Source organism: Sarcophilus harrisii, chromosome 1 (genome assembly GCF_902635505.1).
Source record: "Sarcophilus harrisii chromosome 1, mSarHar1.11, whole genome shotgun sequence".
Lineage (NCBI taxonomy): Eukaryota > Metazoa > Chordata > Mammalia > Dasyuromorphia > Dasyuridae > Sarcophilus > Sarcophilus harrisii.
In genome coordinates, this window is record NC_045426.1 from 58,776,408 (window position 1) to 58,801,852 (window position 25,445).

At 42.9% G+C, this 25,445-nt stretch overlaps 1 protein-coding gene across 2 annotated transcripts in view; it reads left to right on the top strand.

Moving 5' to 3' along the window:
- Positions 1 to 1,162: 1,162 nt before the first annotated feature.
- EEFSEC (eukaryotic elongation factor, selenocysteine-tRNA specific) overlaps positions 1,163 to 25,445 on the top strand; it is a 330,059-nt gene continuing 305,776 nt past the window's right edge. Inside the window, exon 1 of one of the 2 annotated variants that reach the window (XM_031956346.1) lies at positions 1,163 to 1,417. Coding sequence is in view for 1 of the 2 variants with exons in the window: in XM_031956327.1 (XP_031812187.1) it covers positions 1,704 to 2,028 (325 nt within the window). In the remaining variant the exon portion in view is untranslated. Of the gene's footprint in view, positions 1,418 to 1,612; positions 2,029 to 25,445 lie in introns of those variants that run through there. The other variant, XM_031956327.1, reaches the window with a different exon arrangement.

Here is a 25,445-nt window from a genome sequence, read left to right on the forward strand (position 1 = left end):
TTTGGTCTGGGATTCTTTTAATGGTTATTCTTCTGCAGGCTGGGCTAGACATTGAAAGGAGACCCTGCTTTGTGCCCAAGGTCTGAGCCACACAATTTGCTGAGGGCTTCTGAATTTCTTCCTTTGATGTATTCACTCAATAATCTCACTCAATAAATGCCTGTTGAGTTTCCTGGATTTGGGGATATTTTGGGTTACTCTCTTTTAGTCACTTGACTAACAAGCATTTATTAAGCACCTACTATGTGCCAGGCCCAGTGCTAAGCATTGAAAATACAATCAGGGCCTTCCATTCTGGGAATCCACTGTGGTGCCCCTTTTCATTCCACTCAGGATCTTGGCCACAAGACTGGATAAAAGGAGACAATTTGCCAATTTATCTCAGTATGGTTCTGGTGATGGAGGGTGTGTGTCCCTTTTTGTATTGGGGTCTCCTCCTGCCCCAGATTTCATAATCTCTCTCAGGGTTCTGGGATACTCCTAGTCCTGATTCTTAGTGTCCGAAGATCTACCTGTCTTGTCTCCTTATGCTGAAACGGGCTCAACAAAGGACTTATTGTGTCTTTTTCTGGATTTCCCATCAGGATTCTATCCTAGGCCTGTTAAGAGGAGTTTATGGAGAGGACTCCCACTGCTTCCATCACTCTAAAGTCTTGACTTTATCTCCTTGTTTTTCCATTCTTAAACTCTGGCACAGGGTCTAGTACAGAATGGACACTCAATAAATGCCTGTTGAGTTTCCTGGATTGGGGGATATTTTGGGTTACTCCCTTTTAGTCGCTAACAAGCATTTATTAAGCACCTACTGTGTGCCAGGCCCAGTGTTAAGCATTGAAAATACAAGAAAAGATGGAGACTGAATAATCCCTGCTCTGAAGAAGCTCACAGCCTAAAGGGGGGAGACAATAGGAAAAAAAATACTTATCCCGAGATACACACACACATATGTGACGGGCATACATGTGTATATTATGAAAATAGAATCTATAACACAGCACATGAAAAAACGCCGATGATATATTCCAAGAACAACCCGTTGTTACATCCCGTTAATTGCATAAGAGACGCTTTAAGACCTAGCACAAGTAATACTTCATCATATGACACACACACACACACACAGAGGATCAGCTGTAGGTGACCCACAGCAGGAAGGCACTGACGTGAAGGGGGCCCCAGAAGGACCCCTGAGGGGCCTTGGAAGCCCGCGGGGGCAGGGGCTTCGCCAGGTGCAGAAGCGGGGCCCCGCGTTCACGCCGGGCTTCAGACAGTCTGGGCTTCAGCTCCGCTTCTGCCCGGCTCGGCTTCTTCACCTAGAGACGGGGACAAGCCCTTCCCCCACCGTGATATTCGGCTGACATAAGGGACATATATTTGCCAGGACGCCTATTCTGGGCATAGCCCGGGTCTGTGTGAGGTAATTCACGGCTCGGGCCGGAATGCTTTGCCCGCCTCACAGCGGAGCCCCAACCAACGGGAGGGGCCGTTGCGGGTAAAGCGCGAGCGGCCGGGCCGGCTGCAGGCCGGAGCTCCCCGCGAGCGGCCCCGTCCGAGCCGGCCCGGGCGCGCCGGGTCCCGCCGGCTTCCAGCGCGGGCGGGCGGGCGGGGCGGAGGCGGGGGCGGAACGGACGTGCCCGGGCCGCGCCGCCGCGGGGCCGCTTTCCGGGTGGGACCCGCGGTCTCCCGGGCAGCGGGGCAGCGCCATGGCCGCCCAGCGGGTGAACGTGAACGTGGGCGTCCTGGGCCACATCGACAGCGGCAAGACGGCGCTGGCGCGGGCGCTGAGCACCACGGCCTCCACGGCCGCCTTCGACAAGCAGCCGCAGAGCCGCGAGCGCGGCATCACGCTGGACCTGGGCTTCTCGTGCTTCTCGGTGCCGCTGCCGGCGCGCCTGCGCCCGGGGCCCGGCCCCGACCCCGCGCCCGGCCCCGCGCCCGCGCCCGGCCCCGAGCCCGCGCCCGCGCGGCTGCAGTTCACGCTGGTGGACTGCCCCGGGCACGCCTCCCTCATCCGCACCATCATCGGCGGTAAGGCGCGCCAGGGCCGGGGCGGAGGGGGGCGCGCGGCGGAGGGGGGCGCGCGGCGGAGGGGGGCGCGCGGCGGAGGGGGGCGCGCGGCGGAGGGGGGCGCGCGGCGGAGGGGGGCGCGCGGCGGAGGGGGGCCCGCGGCGGAGGGGGGCCCGCGGCTCTCCCATTTCGCAGGAGAGAAAGTGGAGGCGGGCGGAGGGCACTGTCCGGGAGGCTGCACTCCAGCTCTGGTCTCCCAGGGGCCATCCCCCTCGCGCATCGTTGGTAGCTTTCCAGGTCGTTCTGATCCGGAACTGCGCAAAGATAGGGGAGTGGTTGGTGGTTTCCTCCTCCGAACCCATTTCACAGATGAGGAAACCGAGGCAGCCGGTGCGAAGGGATGTTCAGGGTCACAAGCTGGCATTTACGTTCCGAGGCTCCTGGGGCTAGGTCTGGGCGGACTCTCCTTGGGGCCAGCTAGCTGTCCCAGCAGCAGGAGAGGGGCGGAGTGTGTCCTTAGCAACATGCCACATGTAAGGTGGAACGGCGCACCTGTACGTTGCACGTATGACGCAGTGACACAACGTGGCAGTGATGCAGTGAAACGTGGGCGGCGTGACAGGGGATACGTGCCAAGTGGGATGGCAGGAGACATGGTAATGCATGGAACAGTGACGCACAACGTGCTACATGGTAACACAGCGCAGCACGCACACCAGGCTGCGCAGTAACAATAATGTGCGGGGGCATGGCGCGTAGTAATATACAAGGTAATGTGACAACACACTCTGAGTGACACACAAGCCACACAGTAACACAACACACAGCGTAGCGACACACATCAGGCTACACTGTAACAATGATGTGCGGGGACATGGCGCGTAGTAATATACAAGGTAATGTGACAACACAGAGTGACACACAAGCCACACAGTAACACAACACACAGCGTAGTGACGCACACCAGGCTACACTGTAACAATAATATGCGGGGGCATGGCGCGTAGTAATATACAAGGTAATGTGACAACACAGAGTGACACACAAGCCACATAGTAACACAACACACAGCGTAGTGACGCACACCAGGCTACACTGTAACAATAATGTGCGGGGGCATGGCGCGTAGTAATATACAAGGTAATGTGACAACACAGAGTGACACACAAGCCACACAGTAACACAACACACAGCGTAGCGACACACACCAGGCTACACTGTAACAATGATGTGCGGGGGCATGGCGCGTAGTAATATACAAGGTAATGTGACAACACAGAGTGACACACAAGCCACACAGTAACACAACACACAGCGTAGCGACACACATCAGGCTACACTGTAACAATGATGTGCGGGGGCATGGCGCGTAGTAATATACAAGGTAATGTGACAACACAGAGTGACACACAAGCCACACAGTAACACAACACACAGCGTAGCGACACACATCAGGCTACACTGTAACAATGATGTGCGGGGGCATGGCGCGTAGTAATATACAAGGTAATGTGACAACACAGAGTGACACACAAGCCACACAGTAACACAACACACAGCGTAGCGACACACATCAGGCTACACTGTAACAATGATGTGCGGGGGCATGGCGCGTAGTAATATACAAGGTAATGTGACAACACAGAGTGACACACAAGCCACACAGTAACACAACACACAGCGTAGCGACACACACCAGGCTACACTGTAACAATAATGTGCGGGGGCATGGCGCGTAGTAATATACAAGGTAATGTGACAACACAGAGTGACACACAAGCCACACAGTAACACAACACACAGCGTAGCGACGCACACCAGGCTACACTGTAACAATGATGTGCGGGGGCATGGCGCGTAGTAATATACAAGGTAATGTGACAACACAGAGTGACACACAAGCCACACAGTAACACAACACACAGCGTAGCGACGCACACCAGGCTACACTGTAACAATGATGTGCGGGGGCATGGCGCGTAGTAATATACAAGGTAATGTGACAACACAGAGTGACACACAAGCCACACAGTAACACAACACACAGCGTAGCGACACACATCAGGCTACACTGTAACAATGATGTGCGGGGGCATGGCGCGTAGTAATATACAAGGTAATGTGACAACACAGAGTGACACACAAGCCACACAGTAACACAACACACAGCATAGCGACACACACCAGGCTACACTGTAACAATGATGTGCGGGGACATGGCGCGTAGTAATATACAAGGTAATGTGACAACACAGAGTGACACACAAGCCACACAGTAACACAACACACAGCGTAGCGACACACATCAGGCTACACTGTAACAATGATGTGCGGGGGCATGGCGCGTAGTAATATACAAGGTAATGTGACAACACAGAGTGACACACAAGCCACACAGTAACACAACACACAGCGTAGTGACGCACACCAGGCTACACAGTAACAATGTGCAGTGACCTGGCATGTAGTAATACACAAGGTAATGTGACAACACAGAGTGACACACAAGCCACATAGTAACACAACACACAATGTAGTGACACACACCAGGCCACACAGTAACAATGTGCAGTGACCTGGCATGTAGTAATACACAAGGTAATGTGACAACACAGAGTGACACACAAGCCACATAGTAACACAACACACAATGTAGTGACACACACCAGGCCACACAGTAACAATGTGCAGTGACCTGGCATGTAGTAATACACAAGGTAATGTGACAACACAGAGTGACACACAAGCCACATAGTAACACAACACACAATGTAGTGACACACACCAGGCCACACAGTAACAATAATGTGGGGTGACCTGGCACGCAGTAATACAGAAGGTAATGTGACAACACATGGCGGCACAACATGTCATGGAGTAACAATATGTACCACAGTGACATGACATGTGACACACATGGCGTGGCCTGACATGCAGCACACAACATGTAGCAGGCCCTCCCCCCTTAAGGGGTTTGCAGCCCCCAAACCACCAGACACCAGAACCCCGCATGCCATATCATGGAGCACAAGGTGCCGTGCCGTGAGGCCTGGGCACAGCTGCTTGTGCAGTAGAGCAGAGCCGTGGGGCACACACCGTGATGTAGAGCGTGCAGTACCATGCAGCAGCATCCCAGCCCCGCCCCCTCCGCGCCCCCCAACATAGAAGGGCACAGCACGTAATGGGCCATCCCACGCCAGCACAACGCACTTTGAGTCTTAAAGGCTTCTCTAGAAATGCCCATGGTGGGCGCCATTGCTCCCTGGGGCCACTTATTCCCATCCCAGGTTCCCAAGCTCAGAGTTGACCTGAGACGCCTTTTTTCCATGGGTTTTGAGACGGAGGGCTCCCAGGTCTGAGAGGAAGATCTGCAGAGCAGCCTTTCGCCCCTCTCCAGAGCCAGTGCTCCTTGCCCCCTCAACCTTCACAAGTCTATATCTGGTACTCGTTCTCCTCGTCTGTTCAGCAAAGGAGCTGGCGCCAGTGGCACTGAAGGGGCCCCATTTCTCTCGGCCTTTGCATTCTCGGCGGGGATGGGGGGGTGCGCGGGGAGGCCCTCTGGCCACCTGCCTTGGGCCACTTGCGAGGACCAGGCCTCATCCGCCTCTCGGTGTCTGGAAGTCCCTGGGAGCCTCCTTGTAGCTTCAGAGGGTCAGTGAGTGTTTGTTAAAGGCAGCTGTGCTGGGTGCTATATGCCTTAACTGCCCAGACCAAAGTGACCCAGTGCCTGCCTTCAGGGAGTGCCATGCTGCTGGGAGGAGCCAGCGTCCTCATGGACCAGCAGACCCAGGACACCTGTGTTCCTGTGTACGTACACACGTGTGATCTGTGATGTGTCTGACTTAATGTGTGCCTGGAAACGAGCCATTTTCTTGAACCAGGAATGAAACTCTTGTACTTCAGAAGGTCTGCAAATGTTCGATGGCTGTTTGCAAAGTCAGCTGTTATTACTGTGTTGTATATGAATGATTCTGTGACTCCATCTTGGGTTTTTCTTGGCAGAGATGCCATTTCCTTTTCTAGCTCATTTTACAAATGAAGAACTGAGGCAGTCAGTGTTAGGTGACATGCTCAGGGTCACACAGCTAGGAAGCATATCAGGCTGAATTTGAACTTGAGCTGAGAAGACTCCAGGCCCGCTCTCTATCCATTGAGTCCCTTCTAAAGCTTTGTTGTAGTTCAGTTGCATCCAGCTTTTCATGACTCAGCTCATTTTACAGAGGAGTAAACGTAAACAGGGTGAAGTGACCTGCCTAGAGTCACCCAGCCAGTAGGTGTCTGAGGCCAGGTGTGAACTCCAGAAGAGGAGTTCATGTTCCTGCAGGCCTGGTGCTTTATCCGTTGCCCCTCGATGTCCCCACTACTGTCAGAATTCATTCTGTGCAACCTCCTCATTTAGCAGGAAGAATCTTGGGTGCTCAAGACAAAGGCTTAATTAAACTCTGGGTGAGCTGGGAGTTCAGCTTAATGTGTGGTAAGCTGTTTTCCACACTGGTTTGGAATAAGGCTTCTTGGGGGACCCAAGCTGGTTAGAGCTGAATTGCATGAGGGGGGTGGAGTGTTGGGTTAATCAGCTGTCTGGAGGGGCAAGGACAAACTAATGATTAACTGCGCCATGAGGCCCACCTCCTTTACTATCTTTCCTCAAGGGAGTCCCAGTCAAGGGCTATGAAAGACTTTTGCTTTATCCTTCTTGGACCCCCTTTACCACGATCCTCCATTTCCCTGCCTTAGGCCCAGGGCAGTGGGATGAGAGCAGCCAAAAAGAGCAAAGGCTGGAAAAGCAGGGACAGAGTTCTCTCAACTGGGGAATGAATAGGCACTTTGCAGGGTTATTGAGAAGGTCACGTAGGTGGAAATGCTTTGTGAATTATACAATGCAGGGTGAACGTGAGGTAAATTGTGTCTGGGGATAAGGCTTATGTCCAACTAAGAAATGGTTGGATATTAGTATCTAGGTAAGTGTATGGTAACGGTGTATATGCCATACACGTAACATGGCAGAAGAAGACATCAGCCTGAATAGGTTTAGTCTTGGAAAGCTTTTCAGAAGAGGGAAGAGTGGTCTCTGATGAAGTGATAGCTTCACAATAGCAAGGACTTAACAGTGGCCTGGAGAGAAGGAGTAGCCAATTCTGCACTCTCTGAACTATACTTGGTGGTTCAGTTCTTTTTCAGTTGTGTTCAACTTTGTGACTCCATCTGGGGTTGTTTTGGGAGAGATACTGTGGGGGTTTGCCATTTCCTCCTCCACCTCATTTTGCAGATGAGGAAACTGAGGCAAAGAGGGTGAAGGGTTAGAGTCACAAAGCCCTTAAGTGAACTCAGGAAGATGGGTTTTCCTGAATCCAGGCCTGGTGCTCTATCCATGGCACCACCTAGCTAGAGCTCATTCTAATTATGATGAAAGTCAACCTAAGAAGGAGATTTCTCAAGACCTGACTGGCTCATTGATTCCAACTACTATTTCTTGCCACCAGAAATGAATTTGCATATTTTACTATGAAATGTCTCTTAAATCTACCATGGTATTCACGTTGAACTGCTTAATTCAGGCCCGTCATCTCCTGCCTGGGCTGATGTCATAATCTCCTGATCAGACTCCTCCTCCGGTATCCCTTGAGGAGCTGCAGTGACGTAGCCCCTCCATGCACCAACTACTCCCCCCATCATCTGGCTGACAAACCCTCCGTGTGGTTGCTAGTTCTGGTTAGGTTCTTAGCTCTACTTTGGGCACATTGCATTGGCTTTGTGAGAATTGGCTGGCCCTCTAACCCTTCTGCAGAGTTTCTTCATCTGGGGAATGGGTAGAATACTTGGAACGACCTTGTGAAGAAATTTATTGAATGAAAATACCATTCAAGCACTAGCTATCATTATTTTGTTTCCTAAATAAATATAAACTATCTTTTTGGTATTTAAAGGCTCTTCACAATTGGGCTTCTGCCGACATTTCCAGCCTTCCCTCCTATCATTTCCTTTCAGGCTCCTGATTTCTAGTCAGGCTGAGCTTCTTGCCATTTCTTTTCTTTTTTTTCTTTTTAAAATTTTTAACCTCTTTCCAAGCATGTCTTTGCTTTTCCACAGGTCTGGAATGGATTCACTTTAATAAACATTTACTAAAGCTCCTGGTGGGGATGATGGTGTTTGACATTTATAAAATGCTTTCAACTTTGCAGAGCGCTTTACAAATATCTGTGATGTCTTTGGCAAATCATTCTGCCTTCCTGAGCCTCAGTTTTTCCCTCAGTAACTGCATGAGAGGCTACCAAGGGCCCTTCAGACTCTAGAATTTTCATCCTATGATCTTACATTCCATTTGTCCTTTATACTGGCTCCGTGAGGTTGGCAGCATGGATGTCATCACCCCTGTTTTTAACAGATAAGAAAACTTCAGAGACATTAAGTGAGTTGCCAGTGATTAGTCACACAGATAGTGACCGTTGGCAGCAGGAGGCCAGCCCAGGTCTCTGCTATTTGCAGGTTGCATCAAAAGCACAGTGCTAGGCTCTGAGGAATCAACAAAGCTCAGATAAATCTTGGTCTGATTCTTGTAGAACTTTTCGTATGGCGGGGGATTTGACATATAGAGATGATTCTAGTGCAAAAAAAAAAAAATGCTCCCCTAATATCTTTCTGTTGAAATCTCCTTTAAGGAGCAAGGGATTAAGGACTTATATAGAACCTACTGTGTAAGGCACTGTGCTTTCACAAATGTCTCTTTTGATCCTCACAACACTCCTGCCCAGTGAGTATGAATATTGTCCCCATTGTGTAGTTTAGGAAACCGCCCAAGGTCACTCACCTGGCTGGTAAGGCAGGATTTGAACTCAGATCTTCCTGACTCCAGGTCCAGTGTCACCATTTTCTTGCCAGTTACCTCTGGTCTTCAAGGCCCACCTTGACTGCTACCTCCTCCATGAAGTCTGCCTTGATCCTTTCAATGATATCTCCCTCCTTGGAGCTCTCTATGACTCCTCCTAGGCACCTTTACTCTCTTATTTTAGTTATTTATGTTTGTGTCTTTCCCCTTTCTATTAGCTTGTCATCTTCCTTTTGTATCTTTCACCCTTCGTGAAAGGCAGGATATAGCATTGTAATAGTATTGAACAGCAATGGATTCTTCCCACTGCCTAACTTTTCTGGTTTCAGTTTTCTCTTGATGTTTTTTCTTGATTTTGCTTCTCTATGATGATATACCATGAGAGACTTCCTATTCAGATTAGGTTTTAAAATGTCGTCTGCTTGCTGCACTCAGCCCCTCTTCTCTGCTCTTCCTAAGTAGATTAATTTTCTATCTTCCTTTTGAGAGAATTATTGAAAAGCTGAAAATTCCCTTTATGCATTTTAGTTATCCACAGCATTGGAGGAATTTTGAGAGAATATAGGTAGATGAAATGTTCCAGCAATCCCAAACCTCACTGGAAATATTAACTTCTTAAAATGTTAAACTTTGAAAAGAATGGTAAAAGCTTGAATTTGAGCACAGAATCTTGCAGAGGGAATAAGGACCATCATTTCTCTTGTTATCATCTCACATCACCATCTGGGCTGTACTTTGGATAGACAATCATGCTCCTTGCCTTGTCCTCAGTAGGATGTGGACTGAAATCCTACTGACTTAGTCATATTTTCTTCCCAGATCTAGAGGGAAGAGAGTCTTCCCTTCACAAGTTATGGCCTCTCTGAACCTGAACAGCCATTTAAGGACTGAATCCATGCATCTCTCAAACTTTTATCCAACATCAACTTCCTTTAGAAGCTTTTATCCTGAGGTCCATGAACTTGTTTTTAAAAATGCTTTGATAATTGTATTTCAATGCAAGATTTTATTTTATGCATTTAAAAAGATTATTTTGAGAAAGAGTTCATTGGCTTCACTACATTGTCCAAGGGAGCTAGGACACAAAAAAGTTAAAAACCTCAACTTATGAGTGATTTTTCTATTTTAATACTCTTCATGGAACCTCATGATATGATAACACTTCCCATACTATCTCAAATATTGTGTAATTAGACAGTGCCTTCCCCATTGTTGCCTGAAAGACAACAATGGAAGGAACTTTGAGCTGAGAGTCAAGAGACTTGAGACCTAGTCTTGGTTTTGACACCTGTTATTTTTTTGTTTTGTTTTGTTTTGTTTTGTTTTTGCTGAGGCAATTGCCCAAGGGTCACACAGCCAGGAAGTGTTAAGTGTCTGAGGTCACATTTGAACGCAGGTCCTCCTGACTTCAGGGTTGGTGCTCTATCCGCTGTACCACCTAGTTGCCTTGACACCTGTCATTTTGATCCTAAGGAGGTAACTTCATTTCTTTGGACCTCTTTTCCTCCTCTGCAGAATGAGAGATTGGACAAGATGATCTCCAAGATCTATTCTTGCCATAAAGTTCAAGATATCTTTGAGCTTATTATATCTTAAAGTTAGACTTTTCTAAATGTTATTGTAAAAGATATAAAACATCTTAATAAACATGATTAAGCTATATTTTAAACATTGATGATGTTATTGATTTTTTAAATCTACCTAGAATTTATAGGGACCATTAATGTCTGAAAGTTTAGAGTTAATTCATGGTGAGTGAGAAATGTAACTCACCCCACCCAGCCCTTCCAACAACATGGTTTGTTTTTCATCTCTCTAAGGTAGGCTGGGCTAAGTGACTTGCCCAGTGTCACATGGCTAATAAGTAATGATTGCCCAAGGCCACATTTGGACTTCAGGGCTGGTGCTCTTATCTACTGAGCCAAAATAGCTGCCCAACCCCATGGGCTTGATCCAGATTTTCATTTGATTCATTTTAGAGTATAAATCTTTAAAGACTGAAGCCTTAGAAAGATTCTTTAATGAGTGATCTAAGCACTCAAGGGTGTGAGATTTAGAGTAATTCTAATCTGACTCCAGCTAGGAAGAAAAGGTCTAAAACTGTTATCTTGGCCTGGAAACTGACAGTATTTTTTTTGTGCTGCTGGGTTAAACAGTTTATTGTCTTTGGGTCTTTTGTTCTTTTTGTTAATGAACAGCATACCTGCTTGTTAGCCAGGCTTTTCCCCAATAGGGGCCTCTCTTTGCCTCCTATTTTACTTTTTCCCTCTTTAAACCATTTTCTAGGCGTAATTCTGTCCCCCTCTGTGCTGGGCAGGAGCCCCCCCCCCCCCCCAACATGGTAGGAATAGATAAAATACACAAAAAGATACAGTAGCCTAACTTTGTAGTCATCCTATGGAAGAAGTAAACATATCAAAAATGTTAAATGATCTTGGGAGGGACTCTGTTTTGCTTTTTCCATATAACTGAAACCTTTTATATCAGGATTGAAAAAGTACCTGTCCAATTGATAAGGTCTAGATTTAGAGAACCAAAATGAGATTAGGGTTTCTGGTAGTCTGGGAGTTAAATGATAAGGTCTAGTGGCAGGTTTGGGGTTCAGGGAATCAAATGGAGAGGTTTGGCTCCTCTACACTCCCTTGGGATTTAGCGTAAGGCTAGGGAGTTTTGGGACTCCCTTCTGGCGGCGCAGAGATTCTCTGTAAAGGAATTTACAGACCCAAAAACCTAGATTAATAAAAGAGGTTTATTATAGAGATTGGGAGGTAAGGTTAGAAATCCTGACAGAGAGGCATAAAGTCTCGTTCGGGAAATAGGTGAGGATAAAGAGGATAACACTGGAAAAGAATATTATTCCAGCGGGCAGATCTATGGAAAATGGAGTTTTGCACTGAAAATGCAGTTCTCAGTGGACAGAAAGTCCTGGCAGCAAAGGGAGCTGCCAAGTTCCATCTGCAAAAGACTTTAGTTGATGGAAGTTATTATATTGAATATCTTAGTGGGGGTTGGGACAGCCTGAGCAGAGTAAGTCAGACCCAGTGAGGGCTGGGACAGCCCAGGTTGGCTCATCAGCTTGGGCTGGAATTTGAATTCAATGAGTTTCTTTCTAGATAACAGAATGGAACTGTTTGTCCCCAACACAGGGTCCCTCACTGAAGCAGAGTTGAAGGAGATTTCTCCTTCAAGGATTTTTAGAGTTTCGGGGTCCCCTCTTCACAATCAGAACTTTCTTATCTTGAAAGTCAATTGTCTTCCAATCATCATGACTTCTTATGCAGAATCATGTTTAATTGAATTTTCATTTTATTCTTCAAGCAGAGCAATTTTTATTCCTTTCCTTGTCTCAGGTAGTGTGTAGTCTCAATTTCTTGGAGGCTTTCATGACAAAGATTTGTGGGGAAGAAGGAATGATGAAACTTTTAATGTCACTATAGAGCAAAGATTTAAAAGGGCAGAAATCCTCAACACCAAAGATCTTCGAGGCTTGTTTTGTGTTGTAGTTAAATATTTCTTTTTGACAGTTATTAGTACAATTGTTTAAAAAAAAAAAAAAAAGCTGCAGAGTTGTTCATTTAAAGATTATCCATCAAATACTCTTTTCATGAGAATTCAAGCCAGAAAATAATAAAATAATAAAACATGTTTGATATTCATTTATAGTACACATAGGAATTTATTTTAAGATAGGGAAATGCTTTTTTAAAATGGTGTCATAGAACTTTAAAGCTAGACTGGCCTCTAGTGATCTTAAAAATCTGTTTCTCTCAGAAGAGGATACTGAGGCACCTCAAGGGCCAGAGATCTAACCAGCCACTTAGCCAGAAAATTGTAGATCTTTTAGTTCTCAACCTTATCCTCTATGATCAGTAGATTCAGTACTGTTGGATTCTTCCCCTCCCTGAGATACATGGCCATGGATTTCTATCTGGGGCACACACGTGCCTAATATTCTCATTCATGGGCACATATTTGACTTATCTTAGGGATCTGCTCTCTTCAGAACTCAGCTTCATAGTGAAGCTAGGACTTTAATTTCTTCTTCTTTCACTCATTATTAAATGTTATTACTTTCAATAGGAAGTCTGTTTTTCTTTTTAAAATTAAAGTTTCATCACTTTATACAGTGCCATAGTTAGTTTCCTTAGAGTTAGACTGCTTTTTACTGTTGTCACTAGGTTCCAGAGCTGACTTGTGTTTGCATGCATACAGCTCTTCCCTATATAGGGCAGTGGATGACCTTGCTATATTTTTGATGACATTTCCTGAATAGGACCTCATCGGAGATGAAACTCTGTGTTTAAATTAATGCAGAATATCTGAGCAGGAACCAAAACAGAAGAAAAATGAAAGCAGGTAGTCATATTTCATTCTGTTTGGGTACATTTTTCTTCTCATGGGGCTTGCCCTTGAGAACAAAACATATCAAGTGTTAAATCAAAGAATTTTTTTTTTTTTTAGAGTCATGCTATGAATAGGAAATAATGCAAAGATGTTTGCTGTTTTTTAGTTTGGATGTTTAGCTAGAAGGTTATAATGAAAGTCAGAAGAAAATCAGAAATAGCTTTTTAAGCTATAATATTATTAATTACATAGACAAATTTTCATTTGAATACCAACTTTTCTGCTTTATTCCTTCTATCTTTTTGGGATATACACCAGTCTTCAGCCTACTTTTGCACAGGCATTGAGAATTGTAGACAGTTCTTTCTTTAAGTAAATTCACATTATGCAAATTCAACCTGAAAAAATTCTGAAAGAAATCTATATTCTGCTCCTTCCCTCCCAACTACACCTCTGCTCCTTCCCTCCCAACTACACCTGTGCTAACTTTACTGTACAGTGCTGAGCTTTCTCTTTCCACTCCTGCTCTTTTTCTTGGTACAATGTGGCCTTCCAACCTCCTGGTTAGAGCAGCAGAACAGACACATAAGAAGCTGTTACTTCCACCACTGTGGTATAACTCTGGCTCCTCTCCATCTGCTCCTTGTACCCACCCCACTTGTCTGACTCTCATCCCTCTGTGACTGGTTCTGGCACGCTTATTCATCTTTTTGCTGTTGTTTCTCTCTCCCTGGCCCCTATATATCCTTGAACCCTGTACCAGCCCCTTCCCTCCACTGGCATATGTTTCCTTTCCTGTATCCCTCCCTCTTTCCCTACTTCCACTAAATTATGGGGTGGGCTGCAGAATGATCTACTTCCCTAAAATAAGAACTATCTGTACCTGCAAATTATCTTCTTCTTTTTACCTTCCCTTTCTCCCTCCCAGTTTTCATCCATCTTGGGGTAGATTATCTCCAGTTATGAGTTTCTTTTCTACTAAGGTCTATGATTTAATTAAAACAGTGATATTTGTAGCCAGTTCTGGCTTTTCTGTTCTTGATGTATACAGAGTTGTGGTGATGAGGGATAGTATTCATTTTTAGAGTCATCTGGGTGATTTGAATGGGTAGTAAAATCACTGCCTTGGTAAGTCAGGGTGTAGAACCTTGTTTTTCTATTCTGGATTTGGGTTTCTTAATTCCACTGTGTAGCCCTTAGGGGAAATTGCCACTTGAGGTGCTATAATTCTTACAAAATAGTTTCTGATACACCCTCTACTGCTACAGGATTGATGTCTGTCCAGTCGTAGCTTTGGGGAAAAGAACAGAGGTTGATTTTTTTGTAAACAGTAGTTCCTGTTGTATGTTTAGCGGACTTGGGTATTTATTTGGCAGTGGAATTAGGGGGCATAGGTTTGCATTCTGACTTTTTTTTTTTCCAAGAGGAAATTATGAGCTTGTGATTTGATTATTGTAATTTTTTTTGATGAGGCAATTGGGGTTAAGTGACTTGCCGGGGTCATATAGCTGTGTCTGAGATCTTAAGTGTCTAAGGTTAAATTTGAATTCAATTCCTCTTGATATCAGGGCCAGTGCTCTATCCACTGTGCCATCCAACTACCCCAAACTTGTTATTTTAGGGAAAACAAAACAAAACAAAATATGAATAATCTTGCATGAAATAATGAAAAGCAAAATGACTAGAACCAAGAGAATATTGTCTAGAGTAACAACAATATTGTTTTAAAAACAACTTTGAGCAACCTAGTCAATCTATTATAAATAAATACTCAAATTAGCAGTATAGGACCTAAGAAGAAAGATGCTATCTGTATCCAGAGAAAGAATTGACAAATAGAAGTATGGCTAGAACGATTTTACATACACACACACACACACACACACACACACACACACACACACACACAACATATTTTTATCTAATGATAGCCATATTTAGGGAGGTTGGGAGAGAAGAAAGAAAAAAAAGGAAAAAAAAAGTTACATGATAATTGCGTTAAATATTTTAAAAGTATTCTCTGTAAGTTGTATATAGTAGATTTGTGATTTCATGTAAAATTAAAAAAAATTATTTCATAACTTTACAATTAAATAGATGAAATAAAAAAGAGTTAGTTTTTGTGACCCTACTCTCTCTCTCTCGTTTTTTTCCCTGACTCTCCTCAGTCTATTTTGTTGGCCCATCATCTATATCGTGCCTTATGTTTTTCTCTCATTACAGGTTGCGAGGTTTTCTTGGCAAAGATACTAGTGTGGTTTTCCATTTCCTTTTCTGGCTCCTTTTACCGATGAGAAATTGAGGCACACAGGGTTTTGTGACTTGCCCAGGATTCCGACTTTGTTTCTTACTACTTGGGTGTCTTTGGACCAGTAATAGATGGCTGGATAGCAAAGTAAATTGTGCTGGGTCTGGACTCAGTAGACCTGAGCACACTCACGGGCTGTGTCCTAGGCACTCCCAGTTTCCTCATTTCTAAAATGGAGAAACTAGCAGCCATTTCTCTTTCGAGGATAGGTGAGCACACAAAGGGCTTTGCAAACCCGAAGGTGTTACCCCAGTGCAGGCCCATTACTTGTGTTAGTGCCTGGGTAACCTGGACCAGGGGAGGTGGTTTCTGGCACTTCCAGCTCCCACATGGATGGCTTTCTTTGTGGCCCATGACCAGGGAATTCCGGAAGGAGTTCGTGGACCTAATCAGCTCTCTGGTGCTCCTTTAAAAGGCAGTTGAGCCTTTCTGGTAAGATCAAATGAAGGAAAAATCATTCATTAACTGCTCACTCTGTACCTGCCGTCAGAAGTACAGTACCTCCAGGAGGGAGCAGTTGCCACTCAGATGGAAAGGTCCCAGGAACTTATTGAAGGTGCAGAGGCAAAAGCACATGCAAGCTGTGGGAGGAGGAAGGAAGAAAGGGATGAGGAGACTTGATTCTGAGGAGAACTGGAAATGGGTGAAACATAGCTTAGCCCAGGAATCACTGGGAATAGCATAGCTGTCGGTCCTTTTTGTCCATTCCTGCCATCCTTGGCCTTTGAAACCGTACCTGTGTCATCAGGAAGCTGGGGCTGCATCTTCTGCTGACAGTTTCCATTGGTCTAATTTGTTTGCTTTTTTACTTGTCAATATCATTTTGCTTTTGCCTTGGGATTAGTAGCCTTTCATTGCTTCAGTTATCTTTGTTGGATGGTGATGAGGGAGTATGTGTGGAATAGAACAGTTAATGGCTTGGTAGGGGAAAAAACAACCTTTTTTTTAATGGAGAACTTGACTTTACCTCTTTTCCTGTCTCTTGGGTTATGATGATGATGTTTCTCTTGGTGCCTTCAGGAAGACTAAAGTAATTTCCTTTCCTAACCCACTTCCTGAGGATATTTATTTGGTGGCACACACAGGTGCTACCTAAAGATAAACCTAATATTTTCTTCTTCTTAAAATTGTTACCTGAACTTTTAGAGTTGACTTAGCCTGCCATGAGAGGTTGTTTTATCTCTTTCTATCAACTTCCTGAACCTTTAGAACAACTTTATTCCAGGGAACTTGGAATTACCTGAAACTTAGATGACATGCTCAAGGTCATATGACCTTCAGACATGTCCCTCCTCATCCCTTTTTAGAGAGAATTGCTTCTCTTGTAGTCAGTATATCTGCATAAACTTAATGACCATCATTAGAGACTGTTGAAATAACTCTTGAATTTTCTCTTATGTAGATGTTCAATTCATTATTCCATATGATCCTCTTACTGATTTCCCCAATTTTCCATAGTTAGTAAAAGATAGAGTTAGAACTAAAACCCAGTTCTTCTGACATATAATCTAATTAGCTTTATGTTCCACTGTGCTGGAAATTTCAGCATATTCCTTATTCACCAAATCGACCCTGTGAACTCTGTGAGGATGAGCCAGCGTGACTTCAGGAAATAAATGGAAATTTGTCTTGGATGTTTGAGATAAGGCCAGAATATTTCTCTTCTACAGTTGTTAAGAAATAGTTTGGCCAGATATATTCTGTAAGCCAAGAATGAATTTTCTAATTTGGGCCATTAACCCAGAGAAAAAATAATTTTAGGATCTTAAAAACCACTTCACAGACCTAAAGCACTATATAAATTTGAATTGTTAGTATTATAAACTATCAAAGTCTATGGAAAGATCCAAAGATTAGATACTGATTGCCATGCCAATGTGAATATTGTCCTAGATTCTACCTTTACAACATCTGAGTAAGTTACATTGAAGTGGGGGGTGTGCATCAACATATCAACATAAACAAGCTGACATTTCTATTACCCTATGTCTTTGTGATTAGAAATACTTGCCCAGTCAGGTAAAATTAAGTAAGCTATAACAATTTCTGACCCTTGAGCCCCGATTTCCCACTCCAGCTTTAGGCCTTGGTATGAGTTGTCAGCTTTCTGGGATTTTGGTAAAATAACCATCAACTTCTTGAGAAATTCTAGACTGGGAGTCATCCTCCACCTTCAGCACGCTTACCTCCAGCAGAGTCTTGAACTGCTCCAAACATGGTTCAGCCTCAGGGGAAGCTTGCCTGCCGAGAGGTTAGACAAGTTAATCTTCCAATAGAAATTCAATCCTCAGATTTCATTTTAAGGCCACTTTGCCGTAGCAAAGTAGTTTAACCAGTAGCAGATTTCTGACTCACTGATGGTTAATTTCATGCCCTCCAGAGGGTCAGCACACTAATACAGGAGTACATGGTGACCTCAGTGGAGCCCACCCCCAACACAGTCACTGCTTTTGTGTTGTTTTAGAGAACCTGTTTTTAAACATCCTTAATTAGGTTGATTTTGAATTAGGAGATGATTTTTCAAAGAACATTGGGAAAAAAAGGATATAAAAATAGGTTCTTTTTAACCCCTTCCCCCCATTTTTCCCCCTTTGCTCTGTGAAGTTCAAAGGATCATATTATATTGAAGGTTGTTGTTTTTTTTTTGGCTGGGAATCTTCAGCTTGACCTTGGCTGTCTAAATCTGTTGGAGGAAATTTGAAGACACTTGTAGTTGAGTAATTCTTTTGCCTCTATGAACCTTTAACCTTATGGCTTCAGAATCCTAGTTTCCTTGTCACCTTTGGCTGCTGATATTGCTTTCAAAGGGCATTGTCTTGTGTGTCTGTTTCCACTTTGCTACTGGAGGTCTTTTAAGTAAAGGCATTAATTCAGACCTGATACTGAGATAGGGCCAGAACTTTTGAACTTGTACAAGAGCTTCAGGATCAGGAAATGAGCATGACACAAGCCCTTTGCATTGATTACATTCAACATACATTTATTAAGGTCCTACTATATGCATAGCCCTGGAATTACAAAGATGAAAAACAATATGATCCTTGCTCTTAGAAAGCATTAAGTTCCTACTATGTGCTAAGTGCTGAGGATACAAAGAAACTCAACAAAATACTATGCCAGCTCTCAGGACCTCACGATCTAATGGAGAGACACTATATAACAATTGTGGAAAAATAGATATATACAGGATACAGTTTTTGGGCAGTGGATAGAATGCTAAGCCTGGAATCAGGAAGACCTGAGTTCAAGTTCAGTCTCAGACACTTAACTAGATGTATGACTCTGGACAAGTCACTTCACTCTGCTTCAGTTTCCTCATATGTAAAAGAATTGGAGGAGAAAATGTATCTTTGCTAAGAAAACTCAGATGGGACCATGAAGAGTTGAATGTGACTGAACAACAACAAAGTAGCCAATATGAGGTGTCCAGTCTGCAGCTGGAGGTGGGAGTCTGAGGTTAGACCTAGATTAATTAGATCAGAGAATCATCCATATAGAGATAATCATTGAATCCATAGGAACTGATGAAGTCACCAAATAAAACAGTCTAGCGCAGGGGTCCTCAAACTTTTTAAATAGGGGGCCAGTTCACAGTCCCTTAGACTGTTGGAGGGCTGGACTATAGTAAAAACAAAAAATTTGCTTTGTGGGCCTTTAAATAAAGAAACTTCATAGCCTGGGTGAGGGGGATAAACGTCCTCAGCTGCTGCATCTGGTCTGTGGCTGTAGTTTGAGGACCCCTGGCTAGAGGAAGGAGCAAAGGGGATTCAGGTCAGATCCCTGAGCAATACCTACAGTTACTGATCCTGATCTGGTAAATGAGGCTGAGAAGAAGCAGTCAGACAGGGAGGGAGAAGTTGGGGAGAGCAGGGTCACGACAATCTGGAGAGAAGTCCAGGTCAAAGACAAGAGGCTGCTTGAAAGAACCATGGCTTCAAAGAATTCAAGAAGGATAGGAAAGGATGGCAAGTTAGAGATCATTGGTCATTTGGAGAGAGAAGCTTTGGTTTAACGATGAGGTCAGAAGTTAGGTTTCAGGGAGTTGAGAGCAAAGGAAGGGGAAACTTTGCTTATGGACAGCCTTCATGAGATTAGCCCCCAAAGAAAAAGAGATAGGGGGTAATAGCTGTTGGGGAAGGATGGATGAAGGGAGGGCCTTTTGGGCTCTGGAGAAAGAGTAGAAGTGTATTTATAGGTAGTAGGGAGGAAAGACTGAAAATAAGAGGGAGGGTGGGACGATAGAGAGAGGGAGCAATCTGATGGAGAAGATGGCATCTTTTTGCATGGAGAGCATTCTCCTTGGAGAAAAGGGTCCTCGTTATGTGAAATAGTAGTTGAGGACATGGTGCCAGAAGACATCTTAGTGGTGCAAGGTGAAGAGGAGGCAGCTCTGGGTGAATTTATTTTTTAGTGGAAAATGAGGCAAGGTTATTAGTTAAGGTTTTTTCACCCAAGAGGAACCAGAAAGAGGACTGGCAGAGCTGCTATGTTGAGGGGGAATCTGAGCTCATTTGAGAAATAGAAAGTCTTTACCTTGTCATTTGGAGCCTACTTGAGATTATGTAGCCTACATGTGTGGTGAACTCAGGCAGTCTAGTTTCGTGATTTTTTTTTTTTTTCCAGCTTCATTCATCAGCCTAGGATTAGGAATGAAAGCAATAGATGCTGGAAATATTCCCAAATCAAAGCTTGGAGGAGCTAGATTGGCAGTATGATAAGAGAGCAAACTTAGGAGAAGAGGACAGTGACTGGTTCCTCAAGGGGTCAAAATGAAGAAGGGAGGAAAGTATAGTTAATGCAGGAGGAATTGGAAATCCTTGTGAGGACAGAAAACAGGATTTGGAATTACAAGGCAAAGGGAAAAGCAGAATCTCGACAGACTGTGGTCAGATAAGGGAATTCCAGAGTTCATAAACATGGAAATGGTACATTTGTGGGTGATGGCCATCTCTCTGTGTAGCTGAGATGGGGAAGAGCAGGTCATATGAAATGAGCAGATTGAGCAACTGAGCAGATATGGATGTTTGAGGGAGTGTCATTATGTATGTTGGAGTCCCTCAGTCTGATTGAAAAGTTAAGGAGGGAAGACTGAACCAGGTGCTAAACTCATTGGGGAAAGAATAGACCACAGTTCCAGAATTTTGATTAAAAGGGAAGTATATATAGCTATGCCCAGAAAAAGAACTCTGGGAGATGACTAAAAACCATTACATTGAATTCCCAATCCCTATATTTATGCACACCTGCATTTTTGATTTCCTTCACAAGCTAATTGTACAATATTTCAGAGTCTGATTCTTTTTCTACAGCAAAATAACGTTTTGGTCATGTATACTTATTGTGTATCTAATTTATATTTTAATATATTTAACATCTACTGGTCATCCTGCCATCTAGGGGAGGGGGTGGGGGGGGTAAGAGGTGAAAAATTGGAACAAGAGGTTTGGCAATTGTTAATGCTGTAAAGTTACCCATGTATATATCCTGTAAATAAAAGGCTATTAAATTAAAAAAAAAAAAAAAAAAGGGAAGTATATAGGTGAACCTCAAAGGATAAAAGACAACAGAATGATAGTAGCAGAGGGAGAAGCTGGAAGTGGTGAGGGAGAAGTAGTTTATATGTTCTACCTTGATCAGGGAATCAAGAGAATGAGTGAAAAATGCAACTAGTGCTAGAAAGGGATGTCAAGGAAGTCATCTGATTAGGAAGGAGCTGGAAAATGGAAAGAAAGAGACACAAAAAAAGCAAGTTTGGAGCAGGCAAATATTCGAGAGGGCATATTGGAAGGTGTGGGTAGCTTTAGAGTGAGACATTGAGGGGAGGGGGTTGGATTAAGGAAATAAAAATGAGGGAGAGAGAATGGGTTTTGAAAGATATCAAGATCACTGGGATGGGGAGGTACCAGATAAGTTTGCTAATCCTTTAGGAATGAGTTCAGGTAGATTATTGATATTCTCAAAGGGTTTGGCAGCTCAGATGAAGGTATGAGTTGGAAGTCAAAGTGTTTTCTCCTCCCTCCCTCTCTTTCCCCATGTAGTCACCCTCCAAGGAAAGAGACCAAGTAGGAGATGTGATGAAATGGCATTTCTCTTCTAGATAAGAGGAAGAAGGCCTTTGGAAGAAAGAAGTCTAGGCAAGAGACCTAGCACTTTAAAATGGTGTTTTCTCTCCTTATCCCCAAAGCATGAGAATGGTGGGTTTCTCAAGAAACTGACAGTCATAAAAGCTGTTAAGGTAGCTTTATAAAACATGTAAGAATGGCAAATGAGAAGTACAGTTAAATGCTTTAAGAAGTTTGGGATGATGTGATCAGTGAATTTCTGTAGAAGGAAGTAGTACTTTATAGTGGGTCTAGAAGGAAGCTGATGGATTCCAGCAAAAGGAATGGTGGCGTGAACATTGCATAATGCTGGTGCAAAAAAGTTAAAAGTTTACGTACGTCTTTCTACCCATCACAAACATGTTATTAGATGATTCTGCTTAAGTCTTTTAGAGACATATACTTTATTAGGTGGTTCATTGGGAAGTGTATGTTGTCAAAATGTTTACATATAATATATATGTACATATATATAATATCCATAAATGAGATAATATATATTTGTGTATATATACATACATACATGTATACACATTATATATATATATATTATATATATAAAATATGGAGGTGAGAGAGGGTATAAGATAATAACACTTAATAATTTAGTTGTTGGTTAGAGAAGAGATATCAAATGTATAGCACATAATATTCCTGACTTTATGGGAAATATTTAATAAAATAAATGTAAAAAACAATAAAATACAGATAATATTTTATTATATTTCTATGCAGTTCATAGAGATTCTTATGTATGGTTTAGGGGCCCCTATTTCTATTGAAGTTTGACACCATTGGCTTAGAGTATATGAAAAGGAATACCATAGTGTAAAATCAAACCAGAAAAGTTGGAGTTGGGTTGTGAGAGTTTTCAATAAATGAAAGGCCAAGGAATATATATTTTCCAATAGTAGGCAGTAGGAAGCCATTGAAGATTACAAGGGTGTGATGTTGGTTATATCCATGAATTAGGTTATCTTGGTAATTGTTTAAGTAATAGTTTGTAAAGGAGAGACCTTGGAGGCAGGAAAATCAGTCCAGGTGAGTAATAACCTAGTAGAAAGGAGAGATGGAATGAGAGAGCTACTATAAATGTTCACTTGAGAAGGACTTAATGATTGCATGTGGGGATATAGAAAGAGGGAAGAATCAAAGTTTGGGTACTCTGGGATTAGTAATTGGGGTGATGGTGACATTAGAAGAAATTAGGAAGCAGAAATAAGGACATTGAAAGAAGTGAAGTGGGTTAAGAGAAGAAGGTTTCCCATATTCATATCAGTCCATTTACATTATTGACTAGTTACCCAGTGAGTGATTTGAGGCTTTCTAAGACATACCTTTGAAGAAATAGACACTGCACACCCAGATTATATCTCTATTCATGGGATATGAATGCCCTATGAATATAGCTTTGCAGAGTTTGAGGCTCTTATGAAGTTGGAGGGTGTGCAGATCCCAGTGAACCTGGGGTTTCAGATAATCCTAAAAAAAATACAACATAATGTAAGAGGCCTTGGGACTAGGGAACATGTGGATAAACACAGTTGGCCAAGGAGCCTAAGAGGAAGTGCTCCACTTGCTTTAAGGGAGACCCCAAATCTGATGAAATAATATCTGTAAATTATTTATTACAGTGCCTAGCACATAGTGGACACTGAAGAAGTGCTTGTTTGCTCACTCCTTGAAGAACTCGGAGCCTTCTAGTCTGTTGGTCAAGTTGTTTGTCCCTTATCCCCTTTGTCTCTTTGGGTCCTTCTTCCTCTACCTCTTTTACCTACTGTGCTCTCTAACCAAATTGAAAATAGCTATGATTATGCTTTTGACAGAGGGAATCACAAAAGATACCTGTGAGTGGAACATAGACTACATCAAATAAGAAAATATGAGCATATTTAGTTCAATTCGACAAGTGTTTTTAAAAAATCATGTACATTAAGTGCTTACCGTGTTTGTAGTTACAAACCATCATCATGAAGCCTTGGATAAAGTATGAATTTGCAAAGAACATTAAAAAAATTTTTCATTTAACAAAAATCTATTTTCTCTTTCTTTACCCCCTCACCAAAAGATAAAGAAAATAAACAAAGCCTTTATAACAAGCATGCATAGCAAAGCCAAACTAATTACTATATTGATATTATAAAGAATATACTTTTAAATGGGAGATGACTTCTTGTGCTCCATGGGTGTGAGCTATGACAGAAGTTACCAGTGCCATATAATCAAAGCACTGGTTTGATGCATAGGATCATAGAATAATGGGTTTAGACTGGCAAGGACTCTAGAAGTCATTTAGTTTGGTCCAATTAAACTGAGACACAGTAATTAAGTGACTTGGGGAAGGTCACACAGATAGGAATTAGCAGAGTTGAATCTGAACCCAGCCTCTGTGAGTTCAAATTCAGTGCTCTTTCCATTAAGCATGCTTACCTGATCTCTGTTTTAAGTTCAGGGCAGCCTCTTGTTTGTTCCCTGATTTTGGGTGACTTAAGTTCTCATAACCCAGCTTGCCCTGCCCAAAGTTATTACTGAGAGAGAGTATTGAGACAGATTTAGGACTTCTTGGGTAAGATGGAAGGAGAGGAGTACAATAATAGCTTGTATTATTTGCAGTAACTAGTCATTTATTCATTCCACTAATATTTATTAAATAAGCATTATGTGTAAGGGACAGTGTTTAGGCCCTGAGCACACAAAGATAAAAACTGAAGTAGTTCCTATTTTTAATGTGTTTACATAAGAGGCCTGGGGTGGGGGGAGATAACACACCCATATAAGTCCCTTAATATGCCAGTGAGTTTAACCAATGCTAATAACTCCCATTTCTGTAGCATGCTTTGGGTTTACAAAGCACTTGATGTATATTATGTTATTTGATCTTCATAATAATGCTGAGAGGTAGGGTAGGTATCACAAGGATTGCATTACAGATGAGGAAAATAAGGGCCTGAGAAATGCAGGACCTTGTCCCAGAGCATACCATTGGGAGTAGGGCTAGCGTTTGGATCCCCCTCCCTTCATTCCTCTCTCGTGATTTTTTCATTAAAACCTACTGTTTCCTAACAAAGCAGTACCTCCCATGATAATAATTTCTTACGTTTATGTGGCATTTAATAGTCATCTAAGCACCTGTACATTATCATTGTTATATCTTATTATATCATATCTTATAAGAGAGCAGGTGATATTATTTCTGTTTTTTTTAGATGAATATTTAGACTCATCCAAGATTATGTGGTAAGTCAGTTGTGTAGCTAGGATTTAGAAATTAGGATTTCTTTCTTTCTTTAAAAAAAAATTTTATTGATATTTTGTTTATATTGTTTTTATCCTCAATCAGCCATTTAAAGAAAGCCTATCAGTGTGCCCTTCAGTGTTCTTGTCATGAAACCATGCTATGTTATTTGGAAGGGTATATCCTCTCTCTTGACTCCCATTATTCTGGAATGTCTGAAGGTTAGGTGTGAAATTATTGCAGGTAGATGAATAATAGGACTAGTTCTGTTCTTCCTTTTTCAATTTGATGTTATTCTTTCTTGAAGTAAGTCAGATGGCTTGTTCTGATCTAGGGAAGCTATGAGGTCTGATAGACTTGGATCCTTTCAAATTTGGAAGCTCCTTGGGAGCTTACATTGGGTTTAAGAGTCTAGGCACCCTCTTGGATGAGTTTGAAGCTATATAACCAGATTCTGGATTCATATTATAAGAAATGTTAACTTTCTGAAGTTTTCTACTGACCAGATATTACTTAGATGAAAATTGGTATCTCTCTGGACTCAGGTAGACTTTACATCTAGTTTCCATCCTTAGATCAGTCTGTGACAGTCTCTGATCTCTGTGGATACAAGAATAGGGTACCACT